Here is a 22,529-nt window from a genome sequence, read left to right as displayed (position 1 = left end):
ATATATATATATATATATATATATATATATGTGTGTGTTTTAAACAATTTGCACACTCTTGCAATATTCTAAACAATGTTTCAAAACTCTAAATGATCTAAAAGAGCACAGAATGTCATGATTTCAGTTCCCCGCCTCCTCTGCTCTTGGCCACCTGCAAGTGCTCTTGGCCACGCCCACTTCTCCACTGTGCATGGTGAACAGATGATCAGCTGTAGCAGGAAGTTTGCAGTATGGGCTGCACAAAGGTGCAGGAGGTGATAAATAATTTTAAATCATTTATTTTAAATAAAAATTGCATGCTGACCGTGCGGCTCATCCATCAATCAGCCAATTGTGTGTCATGTTCAATCTTATTTTGAAAAATCGCGACAGAGCGAGTCCGCGATTCACGAATCGCAAAGTAGCGAGGGACTACTGTACAATTAAATTTAATTAAGTCTTGGTGAAAGCTTCAAAGAGCCACCAATGAGGGACCAAAGAGCCACATGTGGCCCTAGAGCCGCGGGTTGCAGACCCCTGCTCTAAACGGCTGCTTTGCACATTGAAAAACAAGATTAAGTCCAATCTGTAAAGTTGTGTCCTTTAGACATCAGCTCATCTTTCTTCCTTAGCTGCTGTGCTTAAAATAACAAAAAAATTGACAAAGAGGGTTAAAACTTTTGCAATTGTGTCGACAAATGGAAACAAAAAAGGCTATTTTTTCCAAATACAAGATGGAAGTTTAATAATCACTGTATCTTATTCATGTTTCCATCAGATCACTTTACTCAGGACTTGAAGTTTGTCTCTGGTGTGGTAGAGAAAAATACTTTTTGGTTGCAAAGCGCAGGCTCGTTCAAGTGAAACGCACATTTCAAACCAGTGATGACCGGATCGGTGCAGCGATACGCTGATAGGACAGAGGAGAGAGGAGACCGTGTGTGTCAGACAGACACTTTGTTAGTTATTCCTCAACATTTAGTGAAAAGACGTGAAAACAACTGCACACAGGCTCTCAGCTCAGACTGTTTTCTCTGATTTGTGTTTTCACATGACACTCACTCTCTATGATGTCTCCGAGTCCCTGAGCGTACAGCAGGTCTTTGAGGCGAGCCACCTCCTCTTTCAGCTCGCGGACCAGGCGGTTGTTGGGGTCCTCGTTGATCACGGCGTTACAGCGGATCTGTTTCGCTCGATCGGCGTACCTGCAGTAACAGAGGCCATTGACTTTACCTCACAGACAAACTGTCAAGCTCAGCTGCAGGTGATTGGGTGCAGAAAGGTCAGCAGATATATGCAGAAAACATCAGAAGAAATCAGTTTCTCTTTTAATCTGTATATATATATATAATACCCAAGAAACAACTGAAAAGCTTAAAAATACTTTCAAGAATCAAGTTTAACCTTTGGCGTGAGACAGTTCATTACCATTCGTCTTATTTAATGATCTCTAAAATTAGAATTTAAGACACTTTCCTACCGAAGAGTACTGAGGGTTTCATCGTAGTTGATATCTGCAGGGCTGAGAGCAGCTACCATGGCTGTGCGAGAGTTTCCTCCTAAAACACAGAGATTAAAACACTGCATTAGACAGAAATACATTAAAAATGAGCAAAAAAGAAATAAATTAAACGTCATTCTGCTTGCAAACCTAAATTTTCCCTCAGAAGCCAGGTCAGAACCGAATCTCTGTAGGGAATAAAACTCTCCACCTTCTTCTTTTTCTTATTCTGTTTACAAAAATGCAAACAAACAATAAAAGAACAATTAAAACAATTCAGCTAGTTTTTAAAATTTCTGTAAATGACAGTGTCATGCTTATGCCTGTAAATTCGGAAATATATTCATTCATACATACAGAAGGTACTACTAACCTTATTAGGTGCAGAGTCCTGAGAAATTAAATAAAATTGTAAATGCACATTATTTGATGGAAGAAATAAGCATGTACATACATATATATATATATATATATATATATATATATATATATATATATATACACACACACACACACACACACACACACTAGAAATCCTACCAGTTCAGCTAAAGCAGAAATAACTTTCCCCAGTGTGGTAAGAGATTTGTTGATGTTTGCTCCCTCCTGCAAATACATACAAATAAAGATCAGTCATCCTTTCAATCATCTAGTATGTTATATGTACAAAGTATTTGTAGGTACAGATTGAATTTATGGTACTCTTTAAATTAAAATAAACTCCCACCTTCAACCTCGTCCCTTTAGCTCCAGTTGAGTCGGCCCTCTCACTCCCAGCCAAGTCAACCAGACTTATCTTGCTGACCTGTCAAAATAAAAGAAACTCAACTATAATAAACAGTTTTTAAAGATTTTACTTTTACCTCAGCTAAGAAAGAAAACATTTGAAAGCACTCAATGGGTGACAGAAAAGCATTAAGTACTTTTTTTTAATCATTACTGAAATATGACGTTTATTTTACCGTATTTTTCAGACTATAAGGCGCACTTAAAATCCTTAAATTTTCTCAAAAATCGGCAGTAAGCCTTATAATCCGGTGCGCCTTATGTATGAAAACAGACCCGTTCATTGGTATTGCGCCCTATAGTCAGAAAAATACGGTATTATTGCTGCTAAACTTTTCTTAGAGCTGAACCTTCTCGGATGTGTTGTCTGTCTCCATGTCGTGTTTCTTCTGTGTGAAGATGATGTTGAAGACAGCGTGGGAGCGGCTGCTGGTCTCGTTCATGTTGGTGGCAGCCACAGTCCTGAAATATGTTCATGTATTTTCAGTTACTTCCAACATCCATCAGCTTTCCCGCTCTCAGGTAAATGATCTGTTCGTGTGCATGGTTGAGTCTCTGCTTCAGCCTTGACATGTTACCTGGCCTTGTTTCCAGAATCCATCAGGTCCTGGATGTCGTTGTAGGAGGTGACGGCCAGTTTGGACAGGTCTTCGACGTAGGGTCCCAACAGCGGGTGCTCTCTGACACGCAGGTTCCCCTTGTTTTTGGGGTTCAGCAGGTCACGCACGCGCTCACAGTAGATCTCCATGTAACTCACCTGAGAACGGGAAAAAAGAGTTGAATATAAAGGGAAAAAATTAACATTTATAAGTAAATGACTGGGTTTTCACAATTTGAAAGGAGAAAAATAGATTTAGTCTTGATTTAATCAAATGTATGTGAAAACAACACGGTTCAAAATCTAGCTTTTTCTGTGTTTGATAAAATATACTGCCAAGAAAAGCTAAAATAAACACAATACTATGACTAGAGTGTTACTTTGAGCTCAGTTTGCAGTGTGTGCTAATGTGAGATAAATACTGAAAAATATAATCTAAGGTTAAATCTTTATTTCATTTGTTTCAGTTTAACCGTCTCCAAAAACACACACTCCACAGAAGAAAGGGGCGGAGTCTAAAGAATCCTTGTGTCCACTAAAATTTGTTGCAAGGAAAGCTGCTATAAAGGGAGCTCAGGTATTTTAATTCTGTTGTATTCGAACAGAAACTTACGAGTGATTTTTCTTAAAACCTCTGAAGATTTGTTTTTATGCTGATGACATGCTACTAACTGTAAGGATTGTGTTCCCTTGTGTGTGTCTCCCTCACGTAATCAGTTCCTTCTCTGCCACCAGGGTTGCCAGATAATTAGAAAGAAAGACAAAATGAAATATCGTACTACCACTTTAACGTGATCGTATTTGAACTATTTGTGGGCGGGTTAGAATGAGGTGTGTGTTGTGATTTGCCTTTCTGATAATATCTTGGTGTCTATGTGACTCAAAAGAAAAGATTTGTTGCACGAAAATGCTTAAACTATACAATAAAACTTATGTATATTGTGTTGACTTTGAAACTATAATTTAAATACAATAATAGCTGTATACCTGGCAACAGTCTGCCACCTGTAGTCCTAGGTGTTGGTGTTTATTCCCTCATTAGTGTGTCTTTTTATTCTGCGTTTGGTTGTTGTTCCCATGTCCGAGGATTATCCTTCGTGGTGTCATGCTCTGCTCCTGCTCCTCCCATGATCCTCTCTATATGTAAGTTTTGCTGCCATGTCAGCCATTTTTGTTGTGTTTAATGAAAACCTTTTATTTAATTACTGAACCCTCCGAGTCCTGCGTGCATTCGGGTTCAAACTACGACAGATCATGATAGTAACATTAGAGCTGATGCGTTTGTTACAAATTAAGAAAGGTTATGAGTCACATCAGAAGGAGAGCTTAAAACATATAAAAATATTAAACATAAAAAGGTTATTAGTTTGGTGTGACTCACCTCCACAGAGTAAGACATGCTGTTGTCATTATTGCTGTCATTAATCTTGGTGAACAGATCCTCACACAGCTGGCAAATGATACAAAACATGGACAGTTATGTATTTTTTTTTCAGTTTGAGACAAGAATAAAATAAAATTACATTAAATATTTATTGTTTTGAGGTATTTCAGAAGTGTACGCTGCGGTTGTTTTACCAAAGGTATAATCCCCTGCTGGTCTTTTTCCTGTCGGCCCATCATGGTGTAGCTTTTGCCCGCTCCTGTCTGGCCATATGCAAATATGCACACGTTGTAGCCTTCAAAGGCGTGAAGCAGCATCTCCTCTCCGATGTCTCTGTACACTTGCATCTGAGACGCATAGTTGATGTCCTCAGGCTGCAGACAAAGTGCAGGGGACAAATACAGACACAAAGAAATATTAATGAAGATATTAAAAACAAATGGGGTGAAGAGGTCTAAACAGGTTGATCAATTGGCCATCGATTAATGTGAGGTGTTTTCTTTTTCAAACTTTCTGCCGTGGATTTACGGAAAGCGGCTCAACTCACCGAGGTGTGTGACCAGTATGAGTAGTCAAAATTGAAGCTCTTGTTTTCTTTCGGTTGTTTTGGGTTCAGGATAGCTAAAAACACCAGAATACATTCATGAGAACCAAATAAAGCTGATTAACTCAAATAACTCTTTTTTTTTTTTCATTTGTATTTTTATCTTACATAACCAGCAAATAAACAGTCATTAAAAATCTAAATTTACACAACTTTTGTCTTTTTGAGACTCTTTTGCAGCTCCTTAAAACGTAAAAACTAGCGTTGCCATTTTGTGTTTCTACACCCAGGTCTCATGTTGGTTTTATTTTGACTCTATGTGCTCAAATAGAATAATCTCTCCCAACTTCTATCCCCCTCAAAACAGTTTGTAAGTGAGGAGGAGCCTGATGTACGCACGGAGAACATATGTACAGTCCCAAAACACAAACATTTATTCCAGGTCAAGGTTTAAAACGGGGATGCCGTCAAAGCATTTGGCAACACGTGGGCAGGTCAAGTCAAAGTCCAAAACCACAGGAGGGCACAACACAAAACCAAAAAACACAAACAGAAAAAAAAAAACTGGGGTCAGACACTAACAACCTGAGAGTATTCTAGTTTTAGCTCTAATAAAACAAACAGAACAACAAAATGTTTTTCTACTTTTCATGGCACCAGCTTTAGTTTATACTTTGGATCCATTGAGACAAAAGACAAAAACATGAATCTGAGCTACCAGACTGAATGCTTTATTCCTTTTCTGAAAGGCCAACATTGTTATTTTTGCTTGTTTGTAAGTTTGCTTTATGGAATCTGAGATACATAATCAGTAAAGGGAGCATCTCATTCAATTGTGAACGTTAGCGACTAACCGGTGAACTGATTTTTAATGGGGAGTCTATAAAATGTCTTAAAACATTATCAGGAGGGTTCTTAATTCCGTTGCTGGAGTCACAGAAATGCATAGTCTTGTTGTTGAATTACAAACCTGTTCCATGCGTTACATTTTTTAAACCAAAATAGTTACGGGGTTGCAGTGGGTGTCTCTAACCCGTCTCTAGAGCTATATTTGTTTGAGTTATTTGTTTGTGAGTTTAAAATTGCTGTTAAAATTAACATTAAAAGCCTTAAACACTAAGCTTATAGTTTTTATTAAAACTTATTTGATTTGATTGGGTTTATGATTGTTGTTTTCTTGTGTTTGTAAAGTTCATTTTAATCTGTTCTCAGCAACAAAAGCCTAGTTTGAGTAAGTGTCCATTTAAAAGAATGTTGATCAGTCTTTTGGACCATGGACGGCCCAAAAGACTGATAGAAATTTTGAAAAATCGTCCAGCTGTCAGTCTCTACAACAGATTCATAGAAGGTTTGATAAAGTTGATCAACTCGTATGCAGATGATACCACGTTATATTCATTTAAAAATGTCTTATTTCCCTCTTGATTATTTTATCAACTGCAATATTTAGACAAGTTTTATGAATCCTTATCCAAAAATTCTCCTTTCTGGTAGAAATCAGTAAAGGGTTTTGGTGATTTGTACCATGAAGTAAAAATATAAAGATTATAGCCAAAGGTTTGTATTTTGTTTAATATTGTTCATTTTGAGAAGAAAGTTTTTCATCCATTTTCCTGTTAAATCTAAACATTATATAAAAAGGATTACCAACTAATATGCAGAAAGTCTAATCTCTTAAACCTGCTGGAACAAAATGATACCATTCTTTAAACTACAGTTGTGGGCCACACAAAAATCACTCCGAGGGCCACGAATGGCCCTCGGGCCACACTTTGGACACCCGTGGACTAGGAGCTCTCCTCTGACAGAAATATCTGAATCTAAAAAACACACTTGAAATCAATAATTATGGAAAAACTGATTCCAATTATCAAAGTTCATGCTCAATAATCCAGGTAAAAAAATCCAACACAAGTTAAGTCAGGCCCTCTGGATGGTTTCTTTTTGTTGAAACAATTTGTCTTTCATCCAAAAGACTTCATCAGTCTGAGGAGCCACAACAAACTCAGTCTTATAAGTAGCATACTCACATAGTGGGCCAACCAGTTTGATGGTGACCATCAAACTGGTTGACCCACTATGTGAGAAGAAAAGAAACAGTCCAGAGGATCGGACTTTAATTTGTTAGATTCAAATTATCTGTTTTTATTTCTCAAGCCCAGTGGTTCCCAACCCTGGTCCTTGAGGAACACCATCCTGTATGTTTTAGTTGTTTCTTGCTCCGACACACCTGATTCAGTAATTTAATTACTTCCTCGTGTTCTGCAGAAGCTTGTAAAACACCCAGTTATTAAAATCAGGTGTGTCAGAGCAGAAAAACAACTAAAACATGCAGGATGGTGTTCCTCAAGGACCAGGGTTGGGAACCCCTGGATTAGATTACAAATGTGGGGGCAGCTGCCGTAGTGTGAGCAACTAATTAACATTTTGAAAGCCGAACACACGGCATTTAAGCAGCAACTTTCAAAAATTATTGGATGCTCTAAACATGGCTGCACACCACACTGACTGAATGATGCAAACAATCAGAATTAACAGAGACTGAAACAAAAAAAGGGAAATTTTCTCACAGTTTTGAGTTGAAAACTGGTCTCGAACAGTCCCGACCCTGTGAGACCGCTGCAGCCTCAGGGCTCTCAGAAACAATCGACAGAAGAGTTTTAAACACACTAAAACTTTCTGAAGATGTTTTGTGTGCTCATTGTGACTCAAGCACTGAAAACCAGACCCACCATAACAACCTCTGTGGACACGTTTTAAATAACCATCTCCAAAAAACTGACAAATGTTTCAGCTGGAAGCGCTTGCAGCAAAAACAAAAAGTCAAAATGAACGTCCAAATCTTGGAAGTTTATCAAACGTTACAATTGGACGACACGTTCTCTTTCACACACACCCACATTTGGATCAGCTGACCCTGAGCGTGGACCGGGCCAGAACAACAAGGCCTTTTTGAGCCGCGGCAGCACATATGATGACAGAGGAGAGCTGAGGCAGTCGCTCCTTCATGCGCACACTGACTGAAGCTTTTGTTTCATTTTTTGTTGAGCTGCCAAGAGGCTCCAAACCTCGCTGCCCACAGTTGGTGTTGCTGCAGGGCAAAGCTGCAGTCGAGACAAATTGTTCAGGTGAAACGACGAAGCTGGCTCAATGTAGGTCAGAGGAATGTAATGAAAGCAGCAACGGCACATGCAGTTTTCTGGGGTTTGTGCTCTAAAGGCACAAATGGGATATTAAAGCATAAATGCTTCACTCTGTTATGTGAGCGTTGTATCATGTTGTCTTAGCTGTTCACATTTAAACATGTTCTGACTGACAGTGGACAGAAAACATATCTGTTGACGCTGATTTTAAATAATTTACCATGTTAACGGCATAAAACGCCTGATATAATCTGAGGCTGAATAGTTGTGAATTTACAAGAGAAATATTTTGCATTATGGCTCATTTATAATGCCCATAATCACTTGGAAATTAACTGTAACAGTTAGATATTGATTTCGTCCCCAACAATATTTTATTGGTTTTATAAACAAAAACGCAAACAAATGAACACGTTTGATGTGTCGAGCTGCATTTGTCTCCATCTTTTTGATCTAATGGTGTTAAATCAAACAGTTTGAGTCCATTTGTTCTTTGGTATGATATAAAGTTTATTCATTTTAAAAAAGTACAAAACAATTCCATAACAATATAAAAAAAGATACAAGAGATTTAAAATGAAAGGCAGCATAAAGAAGAAAAAAATCTTATTATATCTGCCCCTTTTTTCAAACAATTATTTCAATCATAATAATTTTCAAGTAACAGAACAAAATGAATAACTCTTTCTAATTTTTCAAATTCTAATGCATTTGTTCTTTCAAACCTTTTAGACCTTCAGACTTTTGTATTAGCTTTTAATTAACTAAAAGGAAATTATATATAATTTGTGTCCGGTAGGTACCTTAAAAAAATCTTATTAGGATCATCACTAAGATTAAAAATTTTAAGGATGGAAATATTTTAGTTTCACCATCTGCAAGACACAGGTTGTTGCTCCTTTTACCAAAAAGTCAAAAAAAAAAATTGTTCTTGCACTTAAAAGTTTTATGTCTCAACCACCCACTGCAATTAGTTTATAACAACAGTTGGGTAAACTGGACATGTTTTCTTGACTGTGCTGTGAGTAAAACTAGAAAATTTTAATTTTGCCCCCCCAAAATATCATCTATATATTAAACTAAACCATGCACAGCACCGTATGCAACGCCTCAGTTATATAATTTAAACTTAATGCTAACATTAACCGTCCACCTGACTTAATCCATAATGAGTCATTTCCCTGTGAGGGCTCCGAGAAGCGCCCAGCTGAGCTCATACTCACTCGTCGTGTTTCCAGACATCTGGATGATGCACTTGCTCTCCTTCCCGATCTCCCTGGAGTTGAAGGGTCGGACCCGTACGGCCACCTTCACCGACGCCCCGGCCATGTCGCAGGTGAGTGAGCAGAAACGCTGGAGATCCGCGTGGCTACAGACACACACACCTGGCTCCTGCACAGGTAGACGACAGCAGGAATTACATGTGAACGCCTGAAGCTCAGCTCTTGTTTATTATTACCACCCGCCGCGTTGGATATTTGTGGCTGTGTGTATTGTTAGCAAAATATCTCTAAAATGGTTACAACTCAGCTTTTGAACTAACAGTTGGTAGCTGAGAGTCATTCACAACACACAGTCTGAACACTGATCTCGTGAGATTTGTTTTTAAAACATTGCCAGTAACTATTAGAGCCCACTGTGCTTGTCTGTTAGCAAAATATCTCATGGATTATTGCATAGATTGTATCATAACTATAAGAAAGTAATCATTGGGTGTCCATTTATATTTGATTAACTTTTGGAAGCAACCCAATCCAAAATGGCTGCCACAGCTAATCAACATTACCCATGAATACGTGTTTTTAACTCAAACTTTACAGATATTGAGCTAATATTTGGTGTAGTAGCTGAAAGTGATCCTCAACACATACTCTGAACGCTACACACTGTGCAACATTGCTTAAAACGTTGGCATTGTTATAATCACTGCCTGCCTGTTAGCAAAATATCTCATGAACACCAAGATGGATTTTAATGAAACTTTCAGGATGTAATGACTGGATGTACATCTACAACTCATCACCATTTGGGGTCAACCTACTCAATCAAGCTTTAGGGAAAACAAGTTTACAAACACTGAGCTAAAATTTGGTCTGGTGGTAGCTGAGAGTCATCCACAACACACACTCTGAGAGCTGACATGTTTCTCAAGATCTCACATAATGGCATGAGTGCATCATGTCATTTACAATTTGACAAAAACGGCTACAACTCCATCATTTCTCAACATAAAATGATGTGGCAGCATTCCTTCAAGGGATGCAAAGTCTTTAATTTCCTCCTTCTTTTTTTAATAAAAGAAGCTTAGGTTATTCAAAAACGGTCTCTGTGCTCCACACAGCTCCTAAATCATTCTGTTTAAATGGACGGGTCATTATTTGGCAGGAGGATCAGCATCCCTGTTATTCTACAATAAAATGGCCGCCCACTCCTCAGCCAGCATCCAGGCCTTGTAGTGAAACAAGAAAACATCCCACATCCTCCATTCTGCTCTGTAACATTGTCCAACCCTCATCACAGCCTCATCTTCAAACTCTCATCCCTTGAAAATGAATGTTATCGTTTTTCTTTGCTTGTTTATTTGTTTTCTCTGCCCAGACATTAACTAATCTTTGTACATTTGCTTCAAACCCCACCATCCTCTCCTCAAACGACCATACATACAACAGACAAGAAGCAGTGGCAGACATTTACAGAACATGGATGTCTGATCTGAGTCAGAATGCTGTTTCACTGAGACATCCTGTCGTCTCCATCTTGCGCCGCCTGCCGCACCTCAAACAACAGGCCGCGTAAACAGAGACGCGGAGTCAGCCTCCACTGCGTCAGAGGGGAGCTCAGCGCGCAGATGTGCGGAAAATTAGAACATTATAGCCTAAATGTACACGTTTTATGAGCATGTGTTTAATTAATGACGTCACTGCGACGTTTATGTGTTTATAATGTGATATACTGAGTCCTGACGCAGCGTCTATCCAATGGAAAAATACAAATATAAATATAAATATAAAACACATCCATCAGTCTTACCTCAGCGGCTCAGACGCGACCACAAAATGAATATTCGGTCCATTCAGAAAGAAAGAAAGAAAGAAACTGGTCCTCCCGGCGTCTCCTTGTTGGTTCTCCTGTGTTTGCTGGTTTTGGCGCACCTACAGCATCACTTCTCGCAGCGCATCCTTACACGGAGAATCCGCCGGGAAACAGGGAGAGGAAGTCAGCCTCAGCAGCAGCAGCAGCGCCGGGTGGGCTGAGAGCTGGGCACGTGCGTCACACGGGTGGGGGGGGGGGTTTGGGGGGGGGGGGGGGGGGGAGACAAGAGGAGGGGGAGTCAGTGGATAAACACAGAAGACTTGACTGTCGATCGGTCTGACAGTGGTGAAAATGGCGGCGTAGCTTTGCCAGGGGATGCTGGGAGGGGTTGATGACGTCAACTTCAGCATCAGCAGCCAGGAGAGGAGAGAGAAAGCGGGGGGGGGGGGGGGGGGGATGAGGAGAGAGACCCTCTGGATTATTAAAGAATTTTGTTTTATAATTTATGTACAGATTTATTTATTTATTTATTTATTAGTTCGAAATTTGCCATCTGTGACTGATCTGAACCTACTCCAGACTACATCTTGTACTTTTTTAAAACGTTCTACAATTTGGTTCTCTTTTTCTCGTTTTTATGTTGTTGTTGTTGTTGTTTTCCCTTTTTCTTTTTCTGACTCCTTTGTGTCATTTTTCACATTACATGTTTTTGACTCATGAAGCTCATCATGTTTTATGTTCGGGGCTTTTTTCCTCCTTTGTGGTCATTGTTCACCTTTTCCTGCATTTTATATCATTCGTTCATTCAACCTTTATTTAGACAGGTTAATCCCATTGAGCCTCGAGGACTCATTCACAAGAGAGACCTGATTTCTACAAAGAATGATGACAGCGGACAACAGCGACAACAAGAGACAGTTATAAAAAGTCATACTTTTTTTTTTTTTTTTTTTTACAAATAGGAAGGCTAAAAAAAGAAAAGTAACAACAAAAAAAACAGCTCGATTATAAGGCGAATGTAGAAAACTAAAAACAGGAACATTTCTGCATTGGTCCGTGCCAGGAGTCCAACAGATTCTTAAAGCCACTTAGAGAGGTCAAGGTTGAGAGATTCAGATCTTTTTGTAAGATATTCCAGGAAACAGGAGCGGAGTAGGAGAAGAGAGAATACTGCAGGTAATAATGTCCTTAGAGCACACGCTGTAACTGCACTCACGCAGAGACATGTAGGAGGAGATGTATGAAGGCAGCAGACCAAGAAGTGAGTTAAAGATGAAAATGTACCAGTGAGAGAGTCTGCGTGAAGTTAATGATGTCCAGTTAACCAGTGAATACAGGGTGCAATGATGGGTACGATAATCACAGCCAGTTATGAATCTTAGTGCACCATGATAGACAGCATCCAACATCTGCAGGGTTCTTGTAGGAGCGTTCATGTAAATAATGTCACCGTAATCAATGGAGGGAAGGAAAGTCACAGATACAAGGCATTTCCTAGCATTCAGAGTTTGACAGGATCTGTTTCTGAAAAAGAAACCCAGTTTAACTTTCAGTTTCTTTAACAAGTTTTACACATGGAGCTTAAAAGAGAGATGCGAGTCGACCAAGATACCCAAATATTTATAGGAGTCAACAAACTCAATGGGGACACCATTTGAGGATAAAATCAGAGGAAGAACTGCTGGGACCAACTTCCTATTTGAAAAAAGCATCCCTTTGGTTTTGTCGACATTTAAGATAAGTTTGAGGTGGAACAAATCTGTCTGGATGATGGTTGAATGCAGATTTCAAAAGCTGGAAAGCCTTAGCAACAGTTTTAGCTCGACAATAAAAAAACTGTCATCAGCAAAGAAATGTATGGATGCATCAGGGATGTTTAGACCTACATTATGTATGTAGATTGTAAAGAGGGTGTGTCCTAAGACTGAGCCTTGTGGTACACCATTGTTGACTGTTAAATAACTGGAGGAAGTACCATTATATTGAACACATTGCCTCCGGTCTGAGAGATAGTTAGAGAACCAACCAATGGTGTGATCTGAGAAACCGATTTCTGAGAGCTTATGACACAATAATCAATCAATATCCATCTGCATCACTTGAGTTAAGAGTAAAATGACTCTTTATGTCTTTTATGCAACATTTTATAATATTTTATTTTATTCTTCTTGACCTTTTTGCACCATTGTTCTGACATTCACAACTTTTAGCTTAATTGTTTAATATTTATTTATTGTGGGTTAGTTTGGTTTTTATGTTTAAGAAGCAAATAAACATCCTTCTCTGAACTTGTTTGGCGCAGAGCATTCCCAGCTGTCCTCACAGTCCTGAAAATGTAGTTAGTTAATAAAGTTCTCCAACTTCTGTCAAAGTTTAAAACAAAGAGGAGTGGACCATATGTCATAAAGACAAACGTGATGGACTCTAAAGTGAATGTCTTCAAAGTTTGATCATAATCGCAAATGGCAGAGCATTTTATAAAAAGGTTTACATTTATAGTGCCAGCTTGTATTTGGCATTTCATCTTTTTTCCTAATTGTTTTTGTTGTTGTTTTATTATTTATCCCATTATGTTTACTTTTATTTGTTTATGACCGATGATTTTATGGAGATTTTTGTTGATGTTGTCTTTGTAGACTCAACTATGATTAATTTTATTGAGCTTGGGAGGCCTGAACAGGTCAAAGCTAAAAGGCTATGTAAAAAATATAAATAAAATGTAATAAATAAAAATAAAGTTTTAGAAAATGGCCAGATATGGACTGAAAACAAGTGGAAATAAAGTCCAAATAAATCTAAAAACAAAAAAAAACTTGAAGAATTATTCATCAACACCTGTTGAAAGATTTGATAATAAATCTGGGTTCTTGAATTAAAAGTTTTAAAGCTTTTGCACAGAAGCACAATATGTGAAAACATCATCGTAGGAAGTTGTCCCCCCAATTAGCTCAGAAAAACAGACTAAGCAAACACATAATTTCAATAATTTATTCATAGTCATGTTGAGTTCAAAGACAATGTTTAGATATAGTCTAAAACTTTTGCACAGAACTGTGTTTGCAATCACATTCAGAATTATAAAACCATATGCACAATGCAAACAACTGTATTTGTCCTTGCTATATAAATTGATGTTTTAAATGTTATACTGGGTACAAATATAATGATATTTAAACAAATATATATTTTTTTCCTCTTCAAAAAGACAGTTTGTTTCTTTCTGTTCTCCTCAGTTTAGAAATGTGAGGGTTGTCCTTTAATCAGTCTCACTTATTTACTTTCTGTGTAATTATTTACTCAGCCACACATAGACGGGGCCTTTCTCAGAATGTATGTGAACAATAAGAAACACAAATAATGTTCAGTTATAATTTTTTTCCCAACACTTTTCATATAAAATTAAAACAGTGAAAATAAAGGCTTGATTTTATGTGTGTGAAAATTTGTGTACCTTCATGCAAAACAGACCTAGTATCTTTGGTTTTGTCTTTAAATGGGTTGTGTGTGTTTCCACTGAGAGAGCAGATTGGCTCTCCCAGAGGAGCCTCCTCTGCTCTTACTGAAGGGGCGACTAAATCAACAAGTCACCTCAAACGGACTTCAACTGGTTCCAAGCTGCCAAGTGCAATATCTTTTTCCCACAAGATCCAAGAAGACTGAAACCAAAATGTGCCACAAAAACTAAAGCCATATGTTGGTCAAGAACAGATGGATCTGACAGAAATTAAACTATCAAACACACACTGTGTGTCACAACAACCCTAAACAAAAATGTCATTCAGGGTATCAAAGTTCATGCTCAATATTCCAGGTAAAAAAATTAATCTAAGTTAATTCAGATCCTCTGGACGAGGATCTGAATTAACGTTGTTGCGTTATTGATTGTATTTTTCCTTTGTAGTTTGACATAAATTAAGGAATACGTTTCCAGGTCCAAGATGTAAGAAAATATAAAATTGTTCCAGAAAGTGAAAATTTCATTTATAAACCCCACAACATTAATAAAAGTCTGCAAAGAGACTCTGTTCTTCTAATCATGATGCACCTTGTTGCGCAAAGTGACGCACGCCAACCTTGCCCGCCAGGTCAAAGACCTGTTTGTTTTAAATTTTCGCCCAAATCCACTTTCAGCCTCAGTCTGTGAGAGGTGACATCACCCTCCCAGCAGGCCTCACAGGAACAGGACACCAACCGGGATGCAGCGAGCTTTGTTCCGCCGGAGCGCGTTGCTCGCTCACCGGACTGCAGCTGCTCTCGACGGCCCGCTGGCTGCGAGGTGCGCGCCGCTGCTGCTGCGTCTGGACCGCTCCATGTCCTCAGTCACCATCCCGCCGCCCGCGTGCATGCTCCGACCGCTAGAAGTGCCCTTCCGTTATCTGTTCGGACCGGGACCATCAAATGTTCCACCGCGTGTTTTAGCTTCTGGATCTAGGCCGATCATTGGCCACTTGCATCCAGAAATGTATCAGGTAACTGCTCTGAAACTCAGTTAGACTAACACATTCTACTAAACTCTGAGCATGCAGGCTCATTTTACTTCTTATGACGTCTCTTGTAACATGTTTTAGTGAAAATTGTACTGTCAAAGCAGAAATGTTCCGTGCGTAATTACGCATAAGCCAGCGCTGCGCACAGTGAAACCATTTAATTTCCAATCAGCACTAAATCTAACTGGATACTTATTGCACGTTTTCACTGCGTGTCACAGATAATGAACGACATCAAAAAGGGGATCCAGTACGCCTTTCAGACAAAAAACAACATGACCATAGCTATGAGCGGCTCCGGACACGCAGCCATGGAGTGCGCGGTGTTCAACACGGTGGAACCCAGAGAGAGCGTCCTCATCTCCATCAACGGCATCTGGGGAGAGCGTGTGGCTGAAATTGCAGAGAGAATGGGTAGGTTTTTACGCACGATTTTTACGCACGCACGTCCTGGCTCATCAAAATGAACAAAACACTGCAAGTTCATAACCCTCTGTAACAACATATTTGATCAATAATTTTTATATTTATAGATAAATATGACCGTTTTGTTCTTCTTCTAGGTGCCAATGTACATAGATTGGAGAAAGCACCCGGAGGATATTTTACCAACAAAGAAATTGAACAGGTTGGCACCATTATGTTTAAAAACACATCCAAACTTTTAATTTAAACACCAAAGTGAAACTCAGTTGCAGCAGGTAACAAGAACAAATGTGTTTGTTTTCAGGCTATAGAAAAACACAAACCGGTCTTGTTTTTCCTTGCACACGGCGAGTCTTCAGCAGGTCTCTGTCACCCTGTGGATGGCATCGGAGACATCTGCCGAAAGTAAGCTCCCTGCTCCAAACTGAAATCTATGATGAATCTATGATGATACTCACTATCCCATCTTCCACAGACACAACTGCCTCTTCCTGGTTGACACAGTTGCCTCACTTGGAGCAGCACCCATTTTTATGGACGAACAAAGTAGGAAAATTACAAATGAACTAATTATCTCTGCTCCCTGCAGGCACGTAACTACCTTGTTTTGTGTGTTTGAAGAAATCGACATCCTGTACACTGGTTCTCAAAAGGCTCTGAATGCACCTCCAGGCACAGCACCCATCTCTTTCAGTGACAGAGCATGGTAAGAGAAGTCTCTGCACTATCTTGTTATAAACTCCGACAAGAGTTTGAAGTTATTAAAACCACAGATTCCTTCTGTCCCCTGCAGTCACAAGATGTTCAACAGGAAAACAAAACCAGTATCATACCTCTTTGATATGACTCACTTGTCCAATTACTGGGGCTGTGATGGGCAAGCGGTCAGAGGGTGAGTCCTCTGATTGTTTTAACTATTTGTGACAATTAAATATATGTTGTTGTGCAAGAAACAGTTAATAGTCAATACCTAAATATAAAATATATAATACATCCATGTGCCATGGGTTTTAGATATCATCATACTGGTCCTGTATCTGGATTCTTTGCACTGAGAGAGAGCCTAGCAATTCTTGCTGAGAAGGTAAAAAAATGTTTTAATTAAAAAAATAATAATTAACTACATTTTTTATGTATTTAAGTTATCCTACATGTGGTCAGTTTAAAGGTTAAGGTTTCATTACAGCAGTCTAAAGTTTTTGGGCACAACTTTGAGCTGCATGGAGAAGAAAGCAAATTTAAGACGGTCAAAACCAGCAAAACTTGTCAAACATAAACAACAAATTGATTATTTGACCAGTTTATAACCTGGAAAGTGTTAATTTTGCACACGTGATATTGGAATCTTGACCTATTTAAAAGATTCATTGTAACTGCAGCATTTTTTTTTAAATAAATTTTCCTTTAAACTGGGAGATTTATACATTTACCATAAAGTATTGTATCACTAAGACTTCTTTCATGGTGAGCTGACTCTTCTTTTATAACAAACTCTGTTTTTTTTACATAAAAAATGTGATAAATTAGTCTTGACCCATGACTATAAACTGTTGTCAGGTCTGCCTTTTTTTTTTTTTTTTTTTTACAACTGGTGATTTTGTTCATTTAGAATTTTTTTAAGAGCTTTACTTTTTCAAATGTTTGCAGAGATGCATCCCCTAACATGACTTTTCTATATCTCCATCCAGGGGCTGGAGGAGTCCTGGAAGAAACACAAAGAGGTGGCAGCCTACCTTTACAGAGGGCTGGAAGATCTGGGCCTCAAGCTCTTCATCCCTGAAAGGGTAATGCACAGATAAATAACACCCTTTTACTACCATAACATCTGTATAAAAATCTATATTTTTGAAGTGGAAAGACACGCAGTTAAACTGATGTTATTAAAAAAACATGTGAATTTGTATTTGTCAAACACATTCACCTCATTGTGCTGAAGCTGGGCTCCTTGTGGCAGCGTTCTTGTCTTGTGGTTTGATGTTGTGACCACAGACCGTAACTTTGAGCTGTGTCTCCTGCAGGACTTGAGACTTCCCTCCGTCACCACCATATTCATTCCTGAAGGCTACGACTGGAGGGAGATGCTAACCTACATCATGAAACACCACCAGATGGAGATGACAGGAGGACTGGGCCCTTCCATCGGCATGGTCAGTAGATCATGAGAGTTCAGCCCCGAACAGTAAACATCTGAAACAGGATGAGATTCAGTTTGAGAGAATGAACTGATGTATTTAGATATGACCCTGAGTCTTATGATGAAACAATTCATATCTACACCAAATATATTTCTATATAAACACTTAAAAGATTAAATGTTCAAACTGACAACACTTAAACAAGAGCAACATCCTGAATCTGATAGCTATGGTATGTTTTGATCTATACTGCTGAAGCACTCTGTTTCCCCCCCCTCTTTTATTTAGGTGATGAGGATCGGCTTAATGGGATATAACTGTGAGAAGACCAACGCTGATATGGCACTGCACGCCCTGGATGATGCTCTCAAAAACTGTAAAAAGAGCAAGGCCTAAGAGCTCATATCCCGACTCAGATCCATTATTCATTATAAAAAAGTGTACATTAAGAATAATGGTTCTTCCACGTGGAAAACAGTGGAACTGTGCATGCAATCTTGGATCCCTGGCCTTTTTTTACTGCAGGGGTTTTGGAAGGCCTTTGTTCTTGTGAAGCTGCAGATGTTGACATGCTGAGTGTAATAAAAAATGTCAATAAAGTTTTCCTTAATTTATGAAACAACACTCGTGTGTTCAGGAACAGAAAAAAATACAAAGTTTTGGTCTTGTTTATACATTTCTCTTTGAACGTACTTGGAAGATCAGGACGGTGTAGACTACACTTCCCAGAAGTCCACGCGGCGTTAGGGGCGTTACCGTACATAGGATTCGCGCGGTTCAAGCAGAGTGTTTGTTGTTGACTTTCATTTTGTTCTTCTTGTTGTTTTTCGGCTTCGCTCTATCAATGGCTTGTCCAGCTGACAGCACTGGTAGGTGACACATGTAATTTGAAATTATAATAAGATTATACGACTTTCTTAGTTGTTTTTCGTTCACGTGAAATATAATGGTGGTACAGTATAATAAATCTGTCGCTTTCCTTAGTAATTTATTCTCATTTTGGATTTGTTCAGAGGTGACCTAAACTCAGCTTGCCCTTCGTTTTACGTACAACTTCCGCTCCTGTAAGACTTCTATAATCATCAACGAACAAACAATATATTGACTACTTTTCTGCTTGTGCGAGTCACAGGACAAGGGCTAACTCATTGCCAATGAAAGCTGTATTTACTTTTTAGTTTTATTTACGTTTATCCTTGTCTCCTGTGGGTCATTCTACCTGCAATGCTGTTGCATAAAAAGGTATTTTTTCCATTAAGGTCTTCTTCTTCTTTGAGCTCAAGCAGCAGCTCTCATCCTAAAACTAGCTCCATACCGCCACCTGCTGGAAGCGGCGCAACCCTCACTCTTTCATATTAGTATGTAAAAAATGACATGGGTTGTTTGATTTAAGTAATAATTACATGTTCTGACAGTTTCTGGATGTTGACCAATTTTACACAGACCAAACAGGTGCTTTATTCATCAAATTGTTAATGTACCCTTATTCTAAAGCTCTGTTTTGGTCACTTTATTTCTTATTTTCAAGGTTCAGGGTGACATTATTGTCATTCACTTCACATGTGGTACATGAGGTGGAACGAAATTGTGTACTCAAGGTCCTAGCTACACCTAAAAATAGCAAAATATAAACTATAAAAAACTATTTAAAAACACACAGTATGCAAGGATCTAAGATATATGCTAAACAATAATAATATAATATAATAAAGTGTATTAAACAGCAGCCGGAACATGAGTCTGTTGATGGGTATGACTGTAGCAGCTTATGGGTAAGAAATCAGCAGCGTGTATAATCAGCAGCACAAAGTGTCATTACAGTGGGTATTCTGGTTAGGGATTCATGAGTCTAACAGCTTCAGGGTAGAAGCTGTTCCTCAGTCGAGTGGTTCTACACTTAATGCTCCTCAACCTCCTGCCTGAGGGGAGCGGGGCAAAAAGTGTGTGTGCTGGGTGAGTGGGGTCCTTCATGATGCAGGTGGCTCTCTTCCTGCATCTGGAGGTGTAGATGTCTGTGATGGTGGCGAGGCTGACTCCAACAGACTTCTGTGCAGCCGAACTCTGCAGAGCTTCTCTCTCTCCAGCGGTGCAGTCCCCGTGCACACCTGTAGGAGGACTGAGCTTCCCAGACCAGCTCCTCTCAGCCGCCTGAGGAAGTAGAGTCTCTGATGAGCTTTCTTGATCAGGCTGGTGGTGTTGTTGCCCCAGCGGAGGCTGTCGTTCAGGTGTACACCCAAGTACTTGTAGCTGGAGACCAATTCACTGCAGATTTTATCCTTCCTGCATTTTATTGTGACTATTCTTTTTTGTTGTTCGTTTATTCTTCACTGATTTTTATACATTACAGCTTACCCTCAAATTTAGAGTACATAATTACTATTGATGTGACGGTTTTACTGCTTGTGTTGACAGACTGTCCAGGACATAATTGATCATTTATAGTGTTTGAGCTCAGACCCTCATGATTATTATGAGGATCTTATCCAGCTTCCTGTGGCTGCTCATGTCTGCTGCTGCCATCATTATGCTACATCACTGCCATCTTCTGGACATGATTGTGATGTACTCTCATCAAATTGTCCCTTTTAGTCATTTATTCCAAGGTTTTTTTTTCTGTATTATTTGAATCATATAAAACCATAACCTTATGCTTTTACACAAAATAAAGTCTCCAGTTTGTTACAATGTAGCCATTAACTAACTGAATTCACTGATATTTTTATTAGCAATACATGAAGCAGTGTTTCATCAAATTTAACTTTTGCTTTGTATATGGTGATAATACGTCACAGACTCAGTCCTTGTTTAGACTTAAAAATGTGAATAAACCTAGAAATAGTTCTGGAGATTTTTCTAATATTAGCTTAAAAATAAATTACTTCAAATGTAACTGTGATTCAACATCATGTTTTCTGGATTGTAAAATAAATGTAACTGCCTATAATAAAATGTTTGCCTTTGTCTAAAAATAAAGCCTATGTGTGTGTTTGTTATTTAGCACCTGTGGAGCTGAACCCAGTCCTCCTGCCTCTGAATTGGCTGCTGGGAAGCTGGGAGTGTGATGAACCTGGAGAGGGCACCTTCCCCACCATTAAACCTTTCCGCTACACAGAACAGCTGCACTTCAGCCACGTGGGGCAGCCCGTCATCAATTACATGTAGGCTCACCCCGCAGAAAACCAAGTAAACTAGGACGAGACGTTATTTAAATAACCAACCAGTTTTAAAAATAAAGTGGAACAAAAAAAAATCCTTCTCTGAGCTGTTTGTTTTTTTTCTGCAGGTTCAATGCGTTTCATGCAGAGACCAACAAGCCGATGCACAGAGAATGTGGCTTCATTCGAATCCAGCAAGGGACCAACAAAGTGGCCCTGATCAATGCACAGAACACAGGTAGACCTCAAGCTGCTAATACGAGCTGGTTCCTGTTATCAGCTCCTGAGTTTCTGGAAGGTTCTGCTGATTTGATCAAAGCTTTGAATGATGCTGCTAAAACAATTCAATCCTTTTGTTTTTATAAGTTCCCTACAAGAAATATGACGTGTCAATCAGCTCTAGAGTATAAAAACAAAGGGAAACCATAGAAAAATCACTTTTGTCCAGTTTTTTTTTCTTTTAGTCAGTCATCGTATGAATTATGAGTTTTGTCTTTAAACCTATCACAAGCAGGTGCTTTTTTTTTTTTTTAGATCACAAACACCATTTTTTAAAAGGAGATCTTAGCCTATATGAGTAAGTGTCATGTTGTTGTGCAGGTCTGGTGGATATCGAAGAGGGAGAGCTCACAGGACAGCAGCTGAAACTGCAGTCTCAAAGCGTGGCCCGGATCTCTTTTGCAAAGGAGCCTCACGTGCAGCAGGTAAAAGTCGTCCTCTGACCCGTCGTCGCTCACAAACCTAAACCAGCTGAGCTGCCATCGCAGAACTTGTTTAGTTCTGTAAACGCTGCAGCGCCGAGTCAACGACCTCACCTGCACCTCTACATTATTTTTTTTTTCTTCTCAGATTTCTCGGGTCTTTCAGCTCCGACCAGATGGGAAGCTGGAGCAGACGGTTACCATGGCGACAGACAACCAGCCGCCATCTCAGCACTTGCACATCACTTACCGTCGCGCACTTTGACCCCGCGATCAGATCAACGAGGCGTCTCCCTCGTACACCTGCGGCCAGCAGGACGCTCTGGTTCTGGACCAGAACTGGGTCACGTTGGTCTTTTTGTGTGTCGAGCCGTACAGTTTGGTTTGTTCCATTAGTCTGTAATGGGAAAATGTTGGATGCATTTAAATAAATCATTTGTTTATATCTTACTGCGCTAACACTTTTTATTGTCTTGTAAAGAATTATTAAAAAACAATTTATGAAGCTTCAATACTATAATAATTATTTTGGCTATTTGACTTAAATAAGAGGTAGTAATTAGTAATTAGTTTATGCTAGTTGCATGTTTGTTTCCTGAGTTTATAATATATATATATATATATATATATATATATATATATATATATATATAT

At 39.0% G+C, this 22,529-nt stretch overlaps 3 protein-coding genes across 3 annotated transcripts in view; 2 read left to right on the top strand and 1 right to left on the bottom strand.

The window, feature by feature from the left end:
- kif1ab (kinesin family member 1Ab) overlaps window positions 1–11,226 on the bottom strand; it is a 34,710-nt gene extending 23,484 nt beyond the window's left edge. Inside the window, exons 1-13 of the mRNA XM_037682259.1 lie at window positions 10,969–11,226; window positions 9,162–9,330; window positions 4,799–4,872; window positions 4,446–4,625; window positions 4,249–4,317; window positions 2,848–3,026; window positions 2,620–2,731; window positions 2,211–2,288; window positions 2,024–2,089; window positions 1,857–1,874; window positions 1,634–1,712; window positions 1,463–1,541; window positions 1,045–1,187 (exon numbers count right to left, since the gene is read on the bottom strand). Coding sequence (XP_037538187.1) covers window positions 1,045–1,187; window positions 1,463–1,541; window positions 1,634–1,712; window positions 1,857–1,874; window positions 2,024–2,089; window positions 2,211–2,288; window positions 2,620–2,731; window positions 2,848–3,026; window positions 4,249–4,317; window positions 4,446–4,625; window positions 4,799–4,872; window positions 9,162–9,267 — 1,183 coding nt within the window. The 5' untranslated portion in view covers window positions 9,268–9,330; window positions 10,969–11,226. The remainder of the gene's footprint in view (window positions 1–1,044; window positions 1,188–1,462; window positions 1,542–1,633; window positions 1,713–1,856; window positions 1,875–2,023; window positions 2,090–2,210; window positions 2,289–2,619; window positions 2,732–2,847; window positions 3,027–4,248; window positions 4,318–4,445; window positions 4,626–4,798; window positions 4,873–9,161; window positions 9,331–10,968) is intronic.
- A 3,883-nt stretch (window positions 11,227–15,109) lies between these two features.
- On the top strand, window positions 15,110–18,634 carry agxtb (alanine--glyoxylate and serine--pyruvate aminotransferase b). The gene is made up of 11 exons (XM_037682233.1): window positions 15,110–15,440; window positions 15,680–15,872; window positions 16,022–16,086; window positions 16,189–16,289; window positions 16,360–16,430; window positions 16,506–16,590; window positions 16,678–16,776; window positions 16,899–16,968; window positions 17,573–17,668; window positions 17,903–18,031; window positions 18,308–18,634. Exons 1-11 carry the CDS (start codon window positions 15,168–15,170, stop codon window positions 18,413–18,415), a joined length of 1,290 nt encoding a protein of 429 aa, XP_037538161.1. The 5' UTR covers window positions 15,110–15,167; the 3' UTR covers window positions 18,416–18,634.
- A 137-nt stretch (window positions 18,635–18,771) lies between these two features.
- On the top strand, window positions 18,772–22,275 carry thap4 (THAP domain containing 4). Its single transcript, XM_037682251.1, has 5 exons — window positions 18,772–18,888; window positions 21,018–21,177; window positions 21,303–21,412; window positions 21,775–21,878; window positions 22,024–22,275. Exons 1-5 carry the CDS (start codon window positions 18,864–18,866, stop codon window positions 22,138–22,140), a joined length of 516 nt encoding a protein of 171 aa, XP_037538179.1. The 5' UTR covers window positions 18,772–18,863; the 3' UTR covers window positions 22,141–22,275.
- Window positions 22,276–22,529: the final 254 nt, after the last annotated feature.

The sequence above is a fragment of the Nematolebias whitei genome, chromosome 9 (assembly GCF_014905685.2).
Source record: "Nematolebias whitei isolate Nwh7 chromosome 9, NemWhi1, whole genome shotgun sequence".
Lineage (NCBI taxonomy): Eukaryota > Metazoa > Chordata > Actinopteri > Cyprinodontiformes > Rivulidae > Nematolebias > Nematolebias whitei.
The sequence above is the reverse complement of the archived record's forward strand: the minus strand, read 5'-3'. Positions and strand labels throughout refer to the sequence as shown.

Bases quoted from the DNA above. Each gene is read 5' to 3' on its own strand.
- thap4 (XM_037682251.1), top strand. From the start codon at position 18,864: ATGGCTTGTCCAGCTGACAGCACTG. The intron at 21,413-21,774 runs GTAGACCTCAAG...GTTGTTGTGCAG, and splicing joins GATCAATGCACAGAACACAG to GTCTGGTGGATATCGAAGAG. The intron at 21,879-22,023 runs GTAAAAGTCGTC...TTTTCTTCTCAG, and splicing joins AGGAGCCTCACGTGCAGCAG to ATTTCTCGGGTCTTTCAGCT.
- agxtb (XM_037682233.1), top strand. From the start codon at position 15,168: ATGCAGCGAGCTTTGTTCCGCCGGAGCGCGTTGCTCGCTCACCGGACT. The intron at 16,087-16,188 runs GTTGGCACCATT...GTTTGTTTTCAG, and splicing joins CCAACAAAGAAATTGAACAG to GCTATAGAAAAACACAAACC. The intron at 16,591-16,677 runs GTAAGAGAAGTC...TGTCCCCTGCAG, and splicing joins TCTTTCAGTGACAGAGCATG to TCACAAGATGTTCAACAGGA.